General features: G+C 45.9%; 1 protein-coding gene across 1 annotated transcript; it reads left to right on the forward strand.

Annotated features, from left to right (window-relative positions):
* Positions 1-4,960: 4,960 nt before the first annotated feature.
* LOC134337708 (calcium/calmodulin-dependent protein kinase II inhibitor 1-like) lies at positions 4,961-8,400 on the forward strand. Its single transcript, XM_063032906.1, has 2 exons — positions 4,961-5,512; positions 6,304-8,400. The coding sequence occupies exons 1-2, from the start codon at positions 5,344-5,346 to the stop codon at positions 6,372-6,374; spliced, it is 240 nt and encodes a 79-aa protein (XP_062888976.1). The 5' UTR covers positions 4,961-5,343; the 3' UTR covers positions 6,375-8,400.
* The last annotated feature ends 13,774 nt before the right edge of the window (positions 8,401-22,174 follow it).

Consider the following 22,174-nt stretch of genomic DNA (forward strand, 5'->3'; position numbering starts at 1 on the left):
TCTGTCAATGAGTTTCAATGAGATCCCTCCTCATCCTTCTAAATTCCAGTGAATACAGATCCAAAGCCATCAAACTTTCCTTGTAACATCCTTGTGAACCTTCTCTGAACCTTCTCCAATGTTAGCACATAGATGAGGAGCCCAAAACTGTTCACAATACTCATGGCGAGGCCTCACCAGTACCTTATAAAGCTTCAGCATCACAACCCTGCTCTTGTATTCTAGAACTCTTGAAGTAAATGCTAGCATTGCATTTGCCTTCAACTTGCAAGTTAACCTTTAGGGTGTTCTGCACAAGGACTTCCAAATCCCTTTACATCTCAGATTTTTGGATTTTCTCCTGCTTAGAAGATTGTCTGCACATTTATTTCTACTACCATAGTGTATGGCTGTGCATTTTCCAATATCGTATTCTATTTGCCACTTTCTTGCCCATTCTCCTGTTTAAGTCCTTCCACAGTCTACTTGTTTCCTCAATACTACCTGCCGTCTTTGTATCATCTGCAAACTTGGAAACACAACATCATCTAAATCAGCATAAAAAGAAGTGGTTCCAACACTGACCCCTGCAGACCACTAGTCACTGGCAGCCAATCGGAAAAGGATCCTTTTATTCCCACTGACTTCTTCCTACCAATCAGCCAATGCTTTAACCATGCCAGCAACATTCCTGCAACATCATAGGCTCTTGACTTGGTAAGCAGCCTCTCATGTGTGGCATCTTGTCAAAGGCCTTCTGAAAGTCCAAATATACAACAACCACTGCATCCCTTTTATCCATCCTACTTGTAATCTCAAAGAATTCCAACAGGTTCATCAGGCAAGATTTTCCCTTAAGGAAAATCATTCTCCTGCGCTCCATTGTTCCTCTGATTGAATCTACACTGTTTGTTGTTGCACTGTCACAGTTCGCATTACTTGTACAGGTAAGTATGAGGCGATGCAATTTGCAAAGTTCAGTCGGTGTAGGACTTGTATTGTGGTCGGACACGAGGGAATGTGGAGGCACAGAGGGACACAGGAGCACAAGAGCACAGTTACAGTTCATTGAAAGCCGTGTCATCGGAAGACAGGCCGGTCAGAAAGGCATTTAGCAAGTTGGTCTTCACCGGTCAGAACTGAGTATAGGACCCTCTGATTCCGGCTTCCTCCCCCTTCCTTTCCAGTCCTGATGAAGGGTTTCGGCCCGAAATATCAACCGTTTATTTCCCTCCCTAGATGCTGCCTGACCTGCTGAGCTCCTCCAGCATTTTGTGTGTGTCCCTCTGGACTTATAGCATCTGCAGAACCGCTTGTGTTTAAACTCACCTGAATCTGAATCCCACCTCTCCCTCCGCTGACTTCCTGTAAACAGAGCGCGGCAATTTCCCGAAAACAATGACATTGCCAAGATTTTTAAAAAAAACAGCACGAGTTTATTGTTGACACCGTGATAAAAAAATATTAGTATTAGCTTCTTCGTGCAGTATATCAATCAGCCCGTGAGCAGTATCCCACAGTGGGTCTGTGAAGAATCATAGAACTCGATAACACAGAAACAGGCCGGTTCTGCTCATTTAGTCCGTGCCGAACTGTTATTCTGCCTCGTCCCTTGAACATGCACTCGCGCCATCGTCCTTCATACCCCTCCCATCCAAACCTATCTGAAATATTGCAATCGACCCTGGATCCACCACTTCCACCCTCTGAGTGAAAAAGTTCCCCCTCAGGTTTTCTTTAAGTATTTCATCTTTCACCCTTAACCCATGACCTCTAGTACTAATCCCACCCAACCTCAGTGGTAAAAGCCTGCTCACATTTACTCATCTATTCCTCTTTATAATGCGTAGACCTGTTTCAAACCTCCCCTCATTCTCCTACCATCCAGAGAATAAAATCCTAACGTATTCAACATTTCCTATATCCTGGTAAATTTTCTCTTTCAATCTTAGTGATATTTTTCCTGGAGGTAGGTGACCAGAACTGCACTCAATATTCCAAAATTAGGCCTCACCAAAGTCTTCCACAACTTCAACATAACATCCTATTTCTGTGATACGGAAACTCCTGTCAACATTTCCTGGGCCACCGGTAACGCCAATGAAACTCAACTGTGGAGACGGCAGCGGGAAAATGGGGGACTCCCTCGTCTGCCTTCGGTGCCTTTGTGCTGGGGCGACAGGGAGGGCTCTCCCCTGTGGGCCCCTGTCCCTGTCCCTAAATCACACCCCTCCCCGCCGCTCTGATGGGATCTCATGAAGGATCCCACCCACCCTGCCCATGGACTGTTTGTCCCACTCTCATCAGGGGGGAGGTTACGTAGCATCCACACCAGGACCACCAGACTCACAGAGTGCATTACATCAACTTCTGTGTGGACTGCAATGTTCCGACAAGAACTGTCCTTTGTTATTCAAATAACAAACCACGGGTAACAAAGGACATTAAGGACATCCTGAACGCTAAAAAGAGGGCGTTTAGGGATGGAAATAGGGAGGAGCTGAGGGCAATACAGAGGGACCTGAAAGCCAGGATCAGGGAGGCTAAAGACAGGTACAGGAGGAAACTTGAGTGGAAACTCCAGCAGAACAACATGAGAGAGGTCTGGAGTAGGATGAGGACCATCACTGGGTTCCGGCAAACTAGCAACAGAGGGGCTGAAGGCAGTGTGGACAGGGCCAACGAACTTAACCTGTTCTTTAACAGATTTGACATTGTGGCCCCTGCCCATCCCCCCACATGATTCATCTGTTGTCGGCCCCCAACCAACACATATTCCACTCTCCCCTCCTACCCCTCCTCACCCTGCTCTCATGACTATACCCCTTCCCCACACGAAACCACCATGGTGGGCTTCACAGCTGAGCAGGTGAGAGGACAGCTGAAACGTCTCAACCCAAGCAAGGCTGCAGGACCGGATGGTGTCAGTACCAGGGTGCTCAAAGCCTGTGCCCCTCAGCTATGTGGAGTACTTCGCCATGTATTCAACATGAGACTGAGGCTCCGGAGGGTTCCTGTACTGTGGAAGACATCCTGCCTCGTCCCTGTGCCGAAGACGCCGTGCCCCAGCGGCCTCAATAACTACAGACCGGTGGCATTGACCTCCCACATCATGAAGACCCTGGAGGGACTTGCTCTGGAGCTGTTCTGGCCTATGGTCAGGCCACACTTAGATCCCCTCCAGTTCACCTACCAGCCCCGACTAGGAGTTGAGGATGCCATCGTCTACCTGCTGAACCGTGTCTATGCCCACCTGGACAAGCCAGCGAGCACTGTGAGGGTCATGTTTTTTGACTTCTCCAGTGTGTTCAACATCATCTACCCTGCTCTGCTGGGGGAGAAGCTGACAGCGATGCAGGTGGATGCTTCCCTGGTGTCATGGATTCTTGATTACCTGACTGGCAGACCACAGTACGTGTGCTTGCAACACTGTGTGTCCAACAGAGTGATCAGCAGCACTGGGGCTCCACAGGGGACTGTCTTGTCTCCCTTTCTCTTCACCATTTACATCTTGGACTTCAACTACTGCACAGAGTCTTGTCATCTTCAGAAGTTTTCGGATGACTCTGCCATAGTTGGATGCATCAGCAAGGGAGATGAGGCTGAGTACAGGGCTACGGTAGGAAACTTTGTCACATGGTGTGAGCAGAATTATCTGCAGCTTAATGTGAAAAAGACAAAGGAGCTGGTGGTAGACCTGAGGAGAGCTAAGGTACCGATGACCCCTGTTTCCATCCAGGGGGTCAGTGTGGACATGGTGGAGGATTACAAATACCTGGGGATACGAATTGACAATAAACTGGACTGGTCAAAGAACACTGAGGCTGTCTACAAGAAGGGTCAGAGCCGTCTCTATTTCCTGAGGAGACTGAGGTTCTTTAACATCTGCCGGACGATGCTGAGGATGTTCTACGAGTCTGTGGTGGCCAGTGCGATCATGTTTGCTGTTGTGTGCTGGGGCAGCAGGCTGAGGGTAGCAGACACCAACAGAATCAACAAACTCATTCGTAAGGCCAGTGATGTTGTGGGGATGGAACTGGACTCTCTGATGGTGGTGTCTGAAAAGAGGATGCTGTCCAAGTTGCATGCCATCTTGGACAATGTCTCCCATCCACTACATAATGTACTGGTTGGACACAGGAGTACATTCAGCCAGAGACTCATTCCATCAAGATGCAACACAGAGCATCATAGGAAGTCATTCCTGTCTGTGACCATCAAACTTTACAACTCCTCCCTTGGACACCCTGAGCCAATAGGCTGGTCCTGGCCTTATTTCCTGGCATAATTTACATATTACTATTTAACTATTCATAGTTTTATTACTATTTAATTATTTATGGTGCAACTGTAACGAAAACCAATTTCCCCCGGGATCAATAAAGTATGACTATGATTAAAAACAGTTACTTTCCCGAAGCAGTAAGGCTGATCAACACCTCCACCCACTAACCCACTCACTAACCCACCCCTCAACACCCCCAACCACCACTACTTTACAATTTCCTGTCAGTCACCTTATGTACAGACACTCCTGTGCCTAGCGTCAGTTTATGGACATAAAATCAATCTATGTATATAAGCTGTCTCATGGATTTGTATTTATTGTGTTCTTTAGCTATTGTGTTTTTTTGTGTGTGCTGTATTGGATCCGGAGTAACAATTATTTCGTTCTCCTTTACATTTGTGTACTGGAAATAACATTAAAGAATCTTGAACTTGAACTTGTCTTTGTAGTTGTCTTCTGTCCCTGCCACCCCCTCCCCCGGCTAAATCTCCCCCACCCCAGCTTCTGTGCGGGCCGGGGAAGTCACCAGTCTAACCCGCCGGGCATAGTGTCGTGTCAAAAAAAACCCGATTGCCAACTCGGGTCGGATTATCCGAGCATTGAGCACGTGCTGGAGGGGGGTGGGGTGGGGGAAGAGTGAGACAGAGAGAGAGAGGGAGGGGAGGGAAGGAAGGAGTGCGGGAGGGGGGCGGAGAGAGAGAGAATGTGTGTGTGAGAGAGAGATGCAGCGAGCGGAGCTCCGGCGCACGGAGAGGCGGCGAGTGATGTACTTGCGTTGCGCGCCCGTGAACCAACCCCCCTACTCGCCGCTCCTTCTGCAATCCACCGACACGAGTCCCGGGTCACCGCCAGCGACAGATAGATAGCAATCACAGACGACAGCAACAACGACAAGAGAGCCAAACAAAAACGCCACAGGAATCCACCGGGAAGCGGCGGGCAGTCGGGAGTACTGGAGGATGTGAGTGAGCCACGGCGCGCTGAATGACTGGGAAGAGCGCGTCTGCATTGCTGCCGTCTCCAGCCCGCCAGCACTCTCCCTCTCCTCCCGGCAGCAGTCTGCTCGGAGCAGCGTCATGTCCCAGGTTATGCCTTACAGCGAAGAAAAGATTGCGCACTATGGCGACGCGGCGGAGGTGGGCCAGCCCCTCTTCACCTGCCGCCTTCAGGACACCGGCAATTTCTTCGGGTCCGCTCCGAACAAGAGGGCGCCCAAGCTGGGCCAAATCGGCAGGAGCAAGCGGGGTAGGTGGCGGCGCTCTCCGGGAACCCTCTCGCACCCTCAACCGTCGAACATTTCCCACCCCTCCCGCTGAATTCTGGCAACATTTCCGAGGGGGTAATCCTTGGGTGTGGGTCTAAGAGAGGGGATTGAGAATATCCCGCCGCTGTGTTGGCGGGGTGTGCAGAGGTGTGGGGGTTAATGTGGCTGCGTGAGGCATTCGAGTTCGGGTGATCCTCCTAAACCCCGTGCGTCGGGCGAACTCATTCCCCGTGCTCTGGTCGTTTGTGCGGCTCAGTGTGTTTAATTCATTCAGGGAATAAAAGAGTTAACATAGTAGGAGCGTTTGATGGCTCTGGGCCTGTACTCACTGGAGTTTAGAAGGGGGGGGGTTCTCATTGTAACCTATGGAACACTGAAAGGCCTAGATAAACTGGGTGTGGAGAGGATGTTTCCTATAGTGGGGGCGTCTAGGACCAGAGGGCACAACCTCAGAATCGAGGAATTTCCCTTTAGAACAAAGATGAGGAGGAATTTCTTTAGCCAGAGGGTGGTGAATCTGTGGAATTCAGTGCCACAGACAGCTGTGGAGCCCAAGTCACTGGGTGTATTTAATGTAGAGGTTGTTAGGCTCTTGATTAGGCAGGGTGCCAAAGGTTATGGAGTGAGGAGGCAGGATAATGGGGTTGAGAGGGATAATAAATCAGCCGTGATGGAATGAATGGTGAATGATGGGCCAAATGGCCTAATTCTGCTCCTATGTCTTATGATCTTAATCGTCTTTCTCTCCCCCACCCCCACCCCCACGTTGCAGTTGTCATAGAAGATGACAGAATTGACGACGTGTTGAAAACTATGACAGAGAAATCCCCGCCTGGCGTTTAAACGAAACGACTCCGCGATGCGTTCGACAATAACCCTTAAAGCAAGTCTTTTGGTTAAAATGCAAGCAGTTTGAGACACTTTAAAAAGCTGTGCGCCGTGTTACTAAAACAGAAAACTATTGTATTTCACGCTTAGACACGAGGGTGAGCAGGGGAAGAGGGCCAGGTAAATGAGGTGAGGCTTAGCGTTGGTCCGCGGCTGTCGTCTATACGGACATTGTTTTAACCCCCCACGTTACAGCTTGTCTCTGGCGGACTGGCGAAAGCCAGCGAGCGGCTAAGCATCGGGACGGGAGAATGTAGCAAGCACACCCGTGTGTATAATACATCAGTGTATCGTGTTGCTACCCGCCTGTAATTATGAATGGAGCGCCGTGTTTACATTTTCTTTACCGCGCGAACACTATAATACCGTGCACTTTGGATGTGAAACTTTATTTTTATTCCCCTCCCCCTTTATTGCAACGTCGAGGAATGTTAAAAATAATATTTTATAGGAATGAAGAGAATGTTTCTTTCTAACTTAAAACTTCCCGTGCAGCTTGAACCCCACCCCCTTGCTAAAATGCAGCCTGCTGAATTTAAAGTGGAAAGGAATATTTTATATATTAGGATTTATAAACGATATCCTACCGTGCAGTCATGACGTACCTTTGTTATCGTGCAGTCATCTACTTTCTAGAATGTATGAAGCGCCATCACAACAGTGCCAAATTTCTCGAGAATGCCAGCATTCGGCTATCAGTTTGCCTGTGGTCTTGGTGAATGTATAATTTAATGCTACTTGGCTGCCAGTTTTTATGTTAAAGAGACTAAATTTCCTTTCTTACTGGTGAGATAGCACCGCATGAACCTGTGTAAAACGCCTGGTGTGGCGGTTTCGTTCCTATGAATCTTGTTTGCAACTTTGAACGGTAGACCTCGATATTTTAAATTCTTAATTGAATATATCGAATGTTGCATCTCTCTCTCCATAGGGCTATACTACAAAGTAAAATAAAAAGATAAACGATATCTATGTGTGTGTGTGAGAGAGGGTTTTCTGTGTGAGTAAGAGTGTTTGCATATATGTGCTCGTGTGTGTGTGCTTGAGTGTGTGTGTGTGTGTTTCTGTGTATGTTTGTGCATGTGTATTTGTGTGTGTGTGTCTGTGTCTGTGTGTTCGTGTTTCTGCGTGTGTGTCTGTGGATGCGTGTTTCTGTGTGTATGTGTTCGAATTGTAATTGGTTTATTATTGTCACATGTACGGAGATACAGTGAAAAGTTTGCCGTGCATTGAGGTAGAAGAAGGAAAATCAATAACAGAATGTAGAATGAAGTGTAACAGCTACAGAGAAAGTGCAGATAAGCAGTTAGGTGCAAGATCATACCGAGTAGTTTGTCCGGTCAAGAGTTGCTTTCATTCTAGCAAAGAACGGTTGCAACATGTAAGAGAAGTTTGGATAGGTACGTGGATGGGAGGGGTCTGGGGGCAATGCTCCAGGTGCGGGTGGATGCGACTAGGCAGAATAACATTTCAACATGGACTGGATGAGCCGATTGGCCCGTTTCTGTGCTGTAGTGTCTGTGACTCTCACCATTTACTAGTCCTGAAAGGTGTGCGCTGGAGGCTGGTTTTGAGCCTGCTTGATATGTGCTTTCAGGTGTGTGTGTGTGTGTTGTATGTGTGTGAGTGTATGTGTATGTATGTTGTGTGTGTGATGTGTTGTGTATGTGTTGTGTGTGTGTGTGTGTGTGTGTGTGTTTGTGTTTGGAATGTTTCTCGCATCAGTTTATTACGTGGTGAATTCCAGTAATCAGGTGAATTCGTACGAGGTGTGCGTGTGTGAGACGGGTAAACGCGGGAGACCCACTGGAATCGACATTAACTATATAGATAAGAGATGCGTGCATGCTGCACGACCCAGTGTGACTATAAGGCAATTGTAGCACAAACATTACATACTGACCCGGACCAGTTGGTCCGTGAACTAGAATGAACTGTTTACAAATCAGCAACATACATCAAAGTTGCTGGTGAACGCAGCAGGCCAAGCAGCATCTATAGGAAGAGGCGCAGTCGACTAACGGTTAGTCCTGACGAAGGGTCTCGGCCTGAAACGTCGACTGCGTCTCTTCCTATAGATGCTGCTTGGCCTGCTGCGTTCACCAGCAACTTTGATGTATGTTGCTTGAATTTCCAGCATCTGCAGAATTCCTGTTGTTTGCGTTACAAATCAGCAAGACCGTTCTTTAATATTACTCTGCTGCAGTGTGCGGCAATCCCGAAGAACATTCTCCTGCCATCCAATCCAGCGGTTAATTAAATCATAATTTATTTTATCTATATCTTCATGAGAAAAATTCCGTGGCATTGTTTAAGTTAAATATGAACGAGTATGTCTTGTAATTTTGTGCAATAAATTAATCCTTTGGGCAGTCCCAAGATCTGCGAGGGAGCTGTTACTGTACGCTGCGTTATCCTTTCTTCATCGGCTGAACGGTCAAGATGAGTGAAGTGCGGATTGACGTGTTTGTGTGGGGGTGGTGGCTGATAAACTGCGGAGTTAATTAGCGGATTTAGCAATGAGTCTGTGTGTGTGTGTGTGAGAGAGAGAGAGAGAGAGTGGTGTGGTGTCCTATGTGCATGTGAGGCGTGTGATTGTATGTGTACCTGGGGTGATTGATAAGTTCGTGGCCTAAGGTAGACGGAGTCAATTTTAGAAAACCTAGCACATTTATTTTTCAACATAGTCCCCTCCTACATCTACACGCTTAGTCCAGCGGTCGTGGAGCATACGGATCCCTTCTTTGTAGAAGTCCACAGCAGGGGTGATTGATAAGTTCGTGTCCTAGGGTAGAAGGAGATGAGTTATTAGCTTCAAACTTTGTGCATGATCGCTCAAAGAGTTCAACTGTACGTGCATGTAAGGAGAGCGTCTTGGACCGCACAGCAGGGTGATTGATAGGTTCATGGCCTACGGTAGAAGGAGATGAGTTATACAGCTCTCGTTACATGCACGTGCAGTTCAACCCTTTGAGTGAAAATGCAGAAAGTTTGAAGTTTCTCCTCATCTCCTTCTACCTACGGCCACGAACTTATCAATCACCTCTCATAAGTACGTGCGTGTGTGGTGAGAGAGAGGGAGAGAAAGTGTGTGTGTGGTAAGTGCTTGTGTAGTGTGTGAATTTGTATATGGTATGCGTGTGAGTTTGTGTAAAGTAGACATACCTGTGTGTGCTTTATGCGTTACGAGTGTGAGCTGTATACGTGAGAGAGAACGCGTGTCATCTATGTGTGTATCTGATAGTGTGTGTGTGTGTGCCTGCTTCTGTATCTGTGTTTGTGTGAATATCTGCGCGTGCGTGTGTCTGTGTCTGTGCGCGCATTTCTGTCTGTGTGTTTGTGTGCGTCTGTGATTGTAATTGTGTGTCTGTGTGTGTGTTTGTGTCTGTGCGTGCCTGTGGATGTGTGACTTTGTGTGTCTGCTTGTGTGTGTGTGTGTGTGTGTGTGTGCGCGCGCGTGTGCGCTCGTGTTTGTGTGTCTGTTCGTGTGTATGTATCTGGGTGTGTGTGTCTGAGTGTGTATGTGCCTATCTTTGTGTGTGTGTATGTGTGTCTGTGCGTGTGTATGTGTGTGTGTATCTGGGTGTGTGTGTGTGTGTGGGTAAATGTACGTGTGTGTCCCTCATCTTCCACATGTGCCAGAGGGGGAAGGGAGGGTGTGTGACAAGCCAGGGTGTCTCTCAATAGCGTTCCTCTAGAGCCGGTCTCGGAGCCTCTGATATCCGGCCATCTGCGCGTTACTGCGGACAGTTCACGCCGAAATTCTTCTCAGCTATTTGAAGGAAAGCTACCCCATAAAAGGTCTGATCAATCCCGCTTTCAACCTTAATATCGAGATAAAATTGTGGATATTAGCAAATTAAAGAATCCCCGTGTTCCCGTCATTAACGGAGGAGGCGCAATCTCTTTTGTTTCACATCGTATTGAAACTGGAAGGACAGAAATGCACAGGACTGCTAAATGCACAGACGTTGAGAGATGGATCGTTCACGGTAGAAGCAAGATATTAAAGCTGGAGCTTTTTGAACTGAGGGCTAAACTTTGGCAGTGAGTGAGGCTAGAATTATACAGACTGCTTATACTGTACGGGGGGAGCTGGAGTGTGTGTGTGTGTGTGTGTGTGTGTGTGGGGTGGGGGGGGGGGTGGCGGTGGGAATGTGGGAGAGCCGATGTTAGATTTTTGGAACCTTAGCCACACAGTGTAATTCACAAACACGAGATCCTGCAGATGCTGGAAATCCAGAGCAACACACACACACACAAACAGCAATTTCTGAGATACTCAAACCACCCTGTCTGGCACCAACAATCATTCCATGGTCTAAGACACTTAGATCACATTTCTTCCCCATTTTGATGTTTGGTCTGAACAACAACTGAACCTCTTGACCGTGTCTGCATGCTTTTATGCATTGAGTTGCTGTAACATGATTGGCTGATCAGATATTTGCATTAACGAGCAGGTGTACAGGTGTAGCTGATAAAATGGCTGCTGAGTGTAGATATTTTCATAATAAATCTACTTTGACTTTCAAATATCTTTCGTCCCAATGTTGGTGCACTCTCTTGCCCGTGACATCAATCTGGAACACCAGACAACATTCTTTTAAGGTGAGTGGAGGAAAGATTAGGAGCGACGTCAGATGTATTTTTTCTTTACACACAGAGAGTGAGTGGTAGGGGTGTGGAATGCACTGCTGACAGTGGATGAGGCTGATACATTGTGGACATTTAAGAGTCTCTCAGATAGACACATGGAGGGTTATGGGCTGCGTGGTAAGGGAGGGTTAGATTGATCATGGAGTACATTAAAAGATAGACACAATATTCTCAAACTCCAAATGAAGCAGAGTGACTGGAACACACTCTCCATGACTGCTTCAATATGCTGGTCCCAGGATAGATCTCCTGAGATGTTGTTGCCCAGGAACTACGAGCTGCTCACTCTTCCCACCAATGACCGCTCAGTTTAGATGGGTGTCTCCCAATTTACCCATCCTGAAGTTCACAATCAATTCCTTAATCTTACTGATGTTGAGTGCACGGTTGTTGTTGTGACGGCACTCAACCAGTCGGTCTAGCGAACTCCTGTACGCCTCCTCGTCACCACCTGCGATTCTGCCCACAACAGCTGTGTCACTGGAGAAATTATAGATGGGGTTTGAGCTGTACCTAGCCACACAGTCACGGGTGTAGAGAGAGTAGAGTAGTGGGCTGAGCACACTAAAGGAAGGCGTCGAGTGTCAGCAAGGAGGAGATGGTACTTCCAATCTGCACTGATTCTGGGCTCCCAATGAGGAAGTCAAGGATCCAGTTGCAGACAGAGGTATAGAGACACACATCAAAGTTGCTGGTGAACGCAGCAGGCCAGGCAGCATCTCTAGGAAGAGGTGCAGTTGACGTTTCAGGCCGCGACACTTCGTCAGGGTCTCAGCCTGAAACGTTGACTGTACCTCTTCCTAGAGATGCTCCTGGCCTGCTGCATTCACCAGCAACTTTTACGTGTGTTGCTTGAATTTCCAGCATCTGCAGAATTCCTGTTGTTTGAGGTATAGAGACCCAGGTTTTGAGATGAGGTGGGTTTCATGCAGTTATTCCATGAGCTCTTCATGCACATTGAACAAAATAATCACCAGAGTAATTAATGTTAAACCTCATGTCACTGTGAAAGACTTGGGCAGCGGCATTTTCAAACAAACCTGCACTGTACACTCAGCGGGCACTTTATCAAGTAAACCTGTACACCTACTTGTTACTGCAAACATCTAATCAGCCAACCTTGTGGAGCAACTCGATGCATAAAAGCATGCCGACATGGTCAAGAGGTTCAGCTATAGTTCTGACCAAATATCAGAATGCTGAAGAAATGTAATCTAAGTGACTTTGACCATGCAATGATTGTTGGTGCCAGATGGGGTGGTTTGAGCAACTTAGAAACTACTAATCTTTTGGGATTTTCATAAATAGCAGTCTCTGGATTTTACAGAGAATGGTGTGAAAAAGAAAAAAAAACATCCAGTGAGTGGCAGTTTTGTGGGTGAGGACACCTTGTTAATGAGAGACGTCAGACTAGTTCAAGTTGACAGGAAGGTGACAGTAACTCAAATAACCACATGCTACAACAGTGGTGTGCAGAAGAGCATTTCTAAACGCACAGGGTATAGAATCTTGAAGTGGATGGATTACAGCAACAGAAGACTATGAACATATATGCAGTGGCCACTTTATTGGGCATAGGAGGTAACTGATAACGTAGCCACCAAGTATATAATCTCCAGGCAAATGAAACTCTGGTTTCACTGAATAAGCAAACACTTTAACTCATGGTTTCCACCTATATTTTTCCTGGAATGAGGTTTAGAATCTAGGCTTCAGGTCAAAAAGAGTAAAGGTGTTTATTTGTACAGCATGTTGGTGGTGTCGTCATGAAGAAGGTTCTTCCCAGTCTCCACCCAGCTAACAGAGGTCACCTGCCACTCATTCCCAACTCATCGCCTGCAGCCTATTTAAACCCAACTCATCGCCTGCAGCATATTTAAACCCAACTCTTATCCTCAGCCCTTGTTCACCCATTGGACCAGCCAGCCTTCAGTTACCTTGTTGACTGCTGTGTTACGTATATCCATTCTCTCCCGTTTTGTGGCCCCTTGCGGCTTGTTATTTTGCAGATTATTAGTAAAGGATCATTAACTGCTAAATCGTCTCCACTGCTCAGTTTTTGGATCAGGCTTGCTCTACATTTCCTGAGAGAAGGCACAGCAACACCTGTGCTTTGTCAGGTGGTTGAGCAGATCTGGTACATCATCAAGGACCTGATCAAATTTCAACAGATGTACTGTGGAGAGCATTCAAAATGGCTGCATCATCGTCTAGTGTGGAGGCACTAATGAACGGGATGGAAAGAGCGTGCAGAGGATTGTAAACTCAACTAGATCCCCATGATTGTGGCAGTGCCTTAAGAAGGCAGCATCCGCCACTAAGGACCCTTACCATCTGAGACATGCCCTCTTAACATTTCAACTATCGGGAAGGAGGTACAGGAGCCCGAAGACCCACACTCATTGTACCTAGTGTCACTCTATGTACAAACAATCTATGCATATAAACTAATTGTGTGTACTGTATTTATGGCCACACTCAAGCAGTTACTTGTACATTGTGTTTTACAAAATTGCTTTTATATTTATATTTTTTGAGTTTTATTGTGTTTTGTTCTTATTGTGTTTTTTGCAACATCGGATCCAGAGCAACAATCATTTTGTTCTCCTTTCCGCTCGGGTACTGAAGAATCACAGTCAGCAATATTGAATCGTGAATCTCAATGTTCTAGGAACTGCTTCTGTCTCTCCGCCATCAGATTTCGCATGACTGTTAACCCATGACCCCTCCCTCGCTATTCCTCTTTGGAACCATTTATTTATTGTAACTTCTAGTGATTTTTATGTCTTTACACCAAACTGTTGCCACCAAACAGCACATTTCATATCCTATACCAGTGATAATGAACCTCATTCTGATCCTGAGACAGAAACAGGATACCACCTTCCCTGAAATTATTCTGAAACAAAAAGTGTTACCGATCTGAATCGTCTATAATTACACTGCACTGAGGGGAAATGCATAGAAACTCTCTTATTAATTTTGAATGGGCAACTGGCCTTTAACAATGGTGAGCCGATCCAGGATAGAACGTGATAGCTAGAGTCATTTTATCAATGAAGACGTTAGGTATCCCTAACCATTAGCAGCACCGCAATACAACAGCGAAGCATTCTGCGATATTGGACGAAATTGCTTCTGGTGAGCAAATTTTGTCTTAAAACAATAGACATCTGTTTCCAGGGGTTAAGTCAATACAGATCAGATTGCAAGGTTGACTATAAAATGCTGAAAGAGGAAATGGTACCTCATATTCACTAAATTATATATTGCAGTCCTATAGAGTCTTAGGCACATCGATCTAGCTAGGGTGCCTAAGACTTTCGCACAGTGCAGTATTTGTCAACGTGGAGTGGACAGCGAGTTGGCCGATGCTAACTCTTCATCCCTGCTTAATGTTGGGTGTATCCTGTCATGACTTCAGGTGCCATCACGGAGAGTTGAAACCTGCAGATTCTCCCACATCTGAATGATTCCAAGTTCAAAGTCAGTAAGGGCTAATGAGTGAAGTGGCTTTCCGGGGAATTCCGGGCTGCTGCAACCTGTAGTGGGGGCTGAAGATTAGCATTCTGATGGAAATGATACAAGAATCACCCGTCATTAAGGTCCCTTTGGGATGGTATTTTCAACCAAAAATGCAGGCAACAGTAACTCTTATACCCTGCCTCAGGCTCTGCAGCAACAAGACACATGGCTGGGAGAGGAGGTGGAATCTCGGCATGTCCGATTCTAGCAACTGGGCACACTTGCTTTCTGCTCAGGGTGCCGAATTATACTTGTGCGTATGGGCTACACCGTAGCCTACGCCATTGTGAGCATTTCTACTTGTGCGTGGGTGTGTCTGCGTCGCTCTGCAATTCACCTCCAAACCGCTAGTTGGCGGTGGGGTTTCTGTGCCACTGTGTTGAGTTTCTTCCTGTACTTCAAAGAATGGCGATTGAAACTGAGTGCATCATGTTGGAGTTGGAGCTCATGTTGAGCTAAGAACGCTCAACTCACGTTCTTCTTCTCTCTTCTCTCTCAATTCTGAAATGGCGGAGAAGAAGAAGCAACCGGAAATGCGATACTACCAAGCGGACCAATCACAGTTGTTGCGGTCTGCGTCACCGTGACGAGTAGTTACATTTTGGGAGAGGTGCGCGTTAGGCTACGGCGTAGGGTTCGGCGTAGAGTACAGCGTAGGGTACGCGGCTATGCCGTACCTACGGCGTACATTTGACGCAGAAGTATAAATTGGGCTTTAGACTGCGAGAGTGTGGCTCTGTCCAACAGAGCCCGGTGAGGAGACGCTCAGCTGTAGTACAGTGAGTACAGCTCTGCTGTGCGACAGTGCAACGTAGAACGTAAAGAGATCCTACAAGCAGTCTCTCGTCTTTCCGCTGTCTTAGCTGTCCAGTGTTGTCTGAAGCTGGGATATCCCTTCACGTTTTCTCTGAAAACCCCAGACTAATCGGACATACGTAGCTTCATCGGTCAGTTGTCCCAGAGTTAGACTCAGGTTTAATATCACCGATACATATTGTGAAATTTGTTGTTTTGCGGCAGCAGTACAATGTAATACATAACAATAAACTCTGAATTACTGTAAGAAATATTAGTATTGAATATACAATACTGTTCTGAAGTAACAATGAAATGAAAATTGGTAAATATTAGAAAATTTGCTACAAAGAGCAGTAAACAGTAAAAAACTAAATTAAATCAATACAGTATTTGGTGTGAACACCCTTTGCCATTAAAACTGCATCAATCCTTAGGCACACTGTCACTCAGTTTTATAAGGAAATCAGCCGGGTGGTTGTTCCAAGCATCTTGGAGAACTTGCCACGATTCGTCTGCAGAATTTGTCCGTCTCGCTTGCTACTGTCTCTCCAGGTAATCGCAGACAGCCTCAATGATGTTGAGAATAGGGTGCTGTCGAGGTCATACCATCTGAAACCATATAAGGTATCTGGAGTGCCTAAGAGTTTTGCACAGTACTGTATGTGTAAAAAGAGTGGGAAAAGAATGAGGGAGTGTACGTGGATTCATTGTCCATTCAGAAATCTGATGGTGGAGAGGAAGGCGCTGTTCCTAACGCCGTCCACCATCGTACCTCCTCTTCGATGGTGGCAACAAGAAGAGGGCATGTCCTGGGTGGTGGGCGAGTATGATGTTCTGACAGCCGATGTGGGCTTATGGCCCAGGAGCAGAGGATGAGACGCTGAAATGGATCACTGACTTTTAATAGGAACTGTCCAGAATTCAAGAAAATAAAACAATAAACACTAGACCAACTAAAACTTTCAAACTGAAAGCGAACGTCAACATAGTGGCTCGGAAGCAGCACTGAACGCTAAATATCAGCCCTTTATAGCGTCAATATAAATGACCCAACTTTCCTGGAACAAGCATGAAGGTGAGTAGGAACTGTTGATTTTGCTGGGCTTTTGGTCAAGACCCAACAGGACTGAAATGACAGGAAGAGAATTAAATACAAGCATACTAAGACATGATTTGGCTGGAAGGTGCATCTCACGAACATGATCACCAACTCCGCTCGCAGCCCATCCACGAGGGCGGCCAGATTCCACATCACTGTCCATGGTTGTGACATGTTCCTGCTCAAATGTATGCAGTATAAAGTTGTAAACAGACAATGGACGGGTCTAGCACACACAGAGAGATACAGACACAGACAAACAAACACACAAACACACAGACATAGACAAGCACACACACCAGAGGTACTTCCCCTCCCTGGACATACAATACACCCCCATACATCTCTCCCTTAGCCTCCCCTACATTAAAGAAAATGATCCAATCATTCCCTGGAGCAAATATTTTCCAATCCTGGCAACTCCCAGGCAAATCTCATCCAATTCAATCACATCTTTTCTGCAGAGTGGTGATCAGAAATGAATTCTGTATTCCAGCCAAGCGTCTAACTAGTTTTGCACTGCATTCCAACACAACCTCAATAATCTCTGCCTTTGTTAGCTGATAAAACAGGCCCTTCTGATTTTGGAACACACACAAAATGCTGAAGGAACTCTGCATGTCAGGCAGCATTTATAGAAATGAATAAACAGCCAATGTTTCAGATTGAACCCACAAGACATAGGAGGAGAATTAGGCCATATGGCCATTGAAGTCTGTTCCACCATTCCATCTTGGCTGATTTAATCTGCCTCTGAAACCCATTCTCCTCCCTTCTCCTTGTAACCTTTGACACCCTGAATTTTCAAGAACTTATCAACCTCTACTTTACATATACCCAATGACTTGGCCTCCACAGTTGACTGTGGTGATGAATTCCACAGATTCACCACTCACTCTGTATATCTGTTCTATAGGCAATGCTTCTATTCTGAGGCTGTTCCCTCTGGCTCCAGGCTCCTCCACTATAGAAACATCCTCTCCACATTCATTCTGTCTCGGCTTTTCAATATTCAACAGATTTCAATGAAACACCCCACCTCCCATTCTTCTCCACTGAACCATCAAAATACTCCTCAAATGTTAATCCTTACATACCCAGAATTATTCTTGTGAATCTCCATTGGAGATCCTTTCCTAGATAAGTGGCCCAAAACTGCTCATGGTACTTTCAAAGTCCCTGAACGTACACTCCACATTGCTTTCCCTCTCTATCAACACACACCATTACACATGGCATGGCAGCAACTACAGTCAGTGGCCGCATTATTGGCTTCCTTCTGTGGTCTTCTCATCCGCTTCAAGGTTTGACGTGTTGTACATTCAGAGATGCTCTTCTGCACAGCACTGTTGTAACCTGTGGTTATTTGAGTTACTGTCACCTTCCTGTCAGCTTGAACCAGTCTGGCCATTCTCCTCTGACCTCTCTCATTAACAGGGCATTTTCACCCACAGAACTGCCGCTCACTGAATGCATTTGTTTTGCACACCATTCTCTGTAAAAACTCCAGAAACTGTTATATGTGAAAATCCCTGGAAATCTGCAGCTTCTGAATAGTCAAACCAACCCGCCTGGCACCAACAATCATTCCACAGTCAAAGTCACTGAGATCACATTTCATCCCCCATTCTGATGTTTGGTCTGAACAACTGAACCTCTTGACCATGTCTGCATGCTTTAATGCATTGAGCTGCTGCCACATGATTGGCTGATTAGACACTTGCATGTACAGGTGTACCTAATAAAGTGGCCACTCAATGTACTGGTCAAATCTCTTTTCTTCTATATCACTCCATACTCTTATGCATGGTCTGGCAGTAACTATTTACTAAATAACTGTTAGACAGTGTGATCCCTTCAGTAGAAATGTCCTTCTACTCATTACCCAATCTAAGTGCGTAATATAATACATTTAATACTGGTCTCCTCTTTAACAATGAAGTTCAGGTGACGTTGGAAGGAACAACGATGTCAGGACTTTTATTTATTTATTTATTGAGATGTAGCACGGAACAGGCCCTCTGGCCTTCGAGCCACACCACCCAGCAACCCCTGATTTAACCCCTGCCTAATCACAGGACAATTTACAATGACCAATTAACCCGTCTTTGGACTGTGGGAGGAAACCGGGGCAGCCGGAGGAAACCCAAGGCCACAAGGGAGCAACATACCAACCCCTTGCCGATAGTGACGGGAACAATTAACACAGAAAAAAACAAAAGCTTTGACATTTATAAACTGTCTAGAACATGTAGATCAGGATGAAACCATTTGCCCAGATGCTACCATTGTAAACATTAAGTCCTGAGCTTTGTTCGTACGAAGTACCTGAGAAAACATCACTTTGGGATGCTGAAGTTATCTGAAGTTTAAAATAATATTAAAACTACGGGTGACTTGTTAGAAATGTACAAGATGATAAGAGGCAGTGACAGAGTGGACAGCTGAGGACTTTTCCCAGGGCAGCAATGGCTAATATAAGAGCACATGGGCAGTAGGGAAAAGTTAGATTGATCATAGAGAAGGTTAAAAGGTCAGCTCAACATCATGAGCTGAAAAGCTAATACTGTGATGCGACGTTCTATGTTCTAAGATGATGTGGGTTGTTACGGGTAAACTGAGTATTATGGGGAAAGACTTCAAAGAGTACAATTGAAATTAGGTTTGAAATTCAATTAGGCGCAGGGTACCGAGAATCTCTGCAAACATTGGAGAACACCGAACACAGAACGTAGATCAATACAGCACAGAACAGAACAGGCTCTTCCGTCCACAATGTTGTACTGGCCATTTAACGTAAACCACGATCAATCTATCCCTTCCCTCCTATATAGCCCTCCATTTTTCTATCACCCATGTGCCTGTCCGAGAGTCCCTTAAATGTCCGTAATGTATCTGCCTCTACCCTGGCAGTGTGTTCCATACACCCACCACTCTGTGTAAAAACACTGACATCCAGTTCAACCAAAGTATGTGAATGCTTATAAACTGAAACCCATCCCACCAGCTATAAACACACATCATGGGACACGGTGGAGTATCTTGTTGTAGATGCTGGTAGCCTGAAATAAAACAGAAAATGCAGGAAAATCTGAACAAATCAGGCTGCATCTGTGGAGAAGGGTTAACTGAGCATAGAACAATACAAACTGGACATGCCATTTGGCCCGCAAAACCGTACCTATCTTGAAACCAATTTATACCAATGCCCTCTTCCCGAGTATCATCCATAACCCCCCCCACCCCGTCATGTTCAAGTGTGACTGTGTGTGAGAGTGTGTGTGTGCGTGTGTGTGTGTCTGTGTGTGTTGTGTGTGTGCGTGTGTGTGTGTGCGCGTGTGTATGTCTGTGTGTGTGTGTGTGTGTGTGTCTGTGTGTGTGTTGTGTGTGTGTATGTCTGTGTGTGTTGTGTGTATGTCTGTGTGTGTGTTGTGTGTGTGTGTGTCTGTGTGTGTTGTGTGTGTGTGTGTGTGTATGTCTGTGTGTGTGTTGTGTGTGTGTATGTCTGTGTGTGTTGTGTGTATGTCTGTGTGTGTGTTGTGTGTGTGTGTGTGTCTGTGTGTGTTGTGTGTGTGTGTGTGTATGTCTGTGTGTGTGTTGCGTGTGTGTGTATGTCTGTGTGTGTTGTGTGTGTGTGTGTGTGTGTGTGTGTGTGTGTGTGTGTGTCTGTGTGTGTGTGTGTGTGTGTGTGTGTGTGTGTGTGTGTGTGTTTGTGTGTCTGTGTATGTCTGATTCATCAGTGCAATTCTGGGTAACACAGCAGATACCTGACTGAAAGGATTAACTGGTCTGTGGGATTTCACAGCCTAAACGTGTTTCCTAAACAGAGAAGATTAAGTGGTTGCTTTCAGTAAACTGATTAAGATTCAAGATTGTTTACTGTCATTCTTCTGTAAGTGTATAAAGGAGAACGAAACAAATGTCATTCCAGATCCGATACAGCACAAAAATCAGCATAAGCATAAAAACACAACAGGTAACATGACTGAATCTCTTGCAGTCATGAAGAGAATGTCCGATCGTTTGTTTTGTAGAGAGCTGATGATACACCACAGCTCTCCTGGTGTGTCCTTGGCGCTTGATATAGAGAGCACTGGTAAGATGATTAACTGATACGACTGTGTTGATAGAAGCCAATTTATCTTAAGGGAGGAACTGGAGATCAGAATGGGGACAGGAAAATTGGGGGGTAGCTCTTTGGGGGTGTTAAAAAATGTCTTCATACCTAGGGTGTAGCAGACAAAACTGTGAGCAGCTTTAGTCCCCATATCTCAGAAAGGATGTCCTGGCATTAGAGAGGGTCCAGAGGAGGTTCACGAGAATGACCCCAGGAATGAAAGGGTTAACATATGAGGAGCATTTGATGGCTCTGGGCCTGTTCTCACTGGAGTTTAGAAGAATTAGGGGGATCTCATTGAAACCTATCTAATATTCATAGGCCTAAATGGAGAGGATGTTTCCTATATGGGAGAGTCTGGGACCAGAGGGCACAGCCTCAGAATAGTGGGACATCCATTTAAAACAGAGATGAGGAGGAATTTCTTTAGCCAGAGGGTGGTGAATCTGTGGAATTCATTGCGACAGACAGCTTTGGAGGCCAAGTCATGGGATATATTTAAAGTGGAGGTTGATAGGTTCCTGATTAGTAAGGGTGTCAAAGGTTACAGGGAGAAGGCAGGTGAATGAGGTTGAGAGGGATAATAAATCAACCATGATAGAATGGTGTAGCAGACATGATGGGCTGAATGGTCCAGTTCTGCTCCAACATCTAATGGTTTTATGGTCTTTAGGGTTGGTGGTAGAAGCAGATACATTAGAGACATTTGTGAGACTCGTAGATAGGTGCGTTCGCACACTCACTACTCCCTGTGTAAAAAATCTACCTTTGATATCTCCTCTACACTTTCCTCCAATCACTTTAAAATTACGTCCCCTCATATTCGCCATTTTCACCCTGGGAAAAAGCTTCTGGCTGTCCACTCGATCTATGCTTCTTATCACCCTGTACAGTATTCAGCTCAACATTGCAGGCCAAAGGGCCTGTTCTTGTGCTCACTGTTTGATGTTCCTTTAGAGATGCAGTGTGGAACAGGCCCGTGTGGCCCAGCGAGCCGCACCACTCAGCAACCCACCGATTTAACCCTAACCTAATCACAGGACAATTTACAATGACTTACTTATTAACCGGTAAGTCTTTGGACTGTGGGAGGAAACTGGAGCACCCGGAGGAAATCCATGCAGTTCTTGGGGAGAATGTACAAACTCCTAACAGACAGCGCAGGAGTCCAACTATGAACTCCAACACCCTGAGCTGTAATCGCGTTGCTTGAATTGCTACACTACTGAGGCGCTATCTCTGCTCTGCATTCTATGATCTATGTTCTGTGTTCTGCTCGTCTGGGCACCACGAGAGTGTGATGCTTTTAGAGCTTGGGGATTCCAGTGTTCAGAGTTCAACTCTGGTATTGTCTGTAAGGAGTTTGTACTCACTGTCAACCACATGGGTTTCCTCTGGGTGCTCCAGTTTCCTCCCACACTCCAAGGACGTACCAGTTAGTAGGTTAATTGATCAATGTAAATTGTTTTGTGATTAGGCTCAGGTTAAATAGCTGGGTTGCTGGGCACAGCTCATTGGACCAGAAGGGCCGGTTCCATACTGTACCTCTATTGAAAT

This window comes from Mobula hypostoma, chromosome 25 (assembly GCF_963921235.1).
Source record: "Mobula hypostoma chromosome 25, sMobHyp1.1, whole genome shotgun sequence".
NCBI lineage: Eukaryota > Metazoa > Chordata > Chondrichthyes > Myliobatiformes > Myliobatidae > Mobula > Mobula hypostoma.

Bases quoted from the DNA above. Each gene is read 5' to 3' on its own strand.
- LOC134337708 (XM_063032906.1), top strand. From the start codon at position 5,344: ATGTCCCAGGTTATGCCTTACAGCGAAGAAAAGATTGCGCACTATGGC. The intron at 5,513-6,303 runs GTAGGTGGCGGC...CCCACGTTGCAG, and splicing joins AATCGGCAGGAGCAAGCGGG to TTGTCATAGAAGATGACAGA.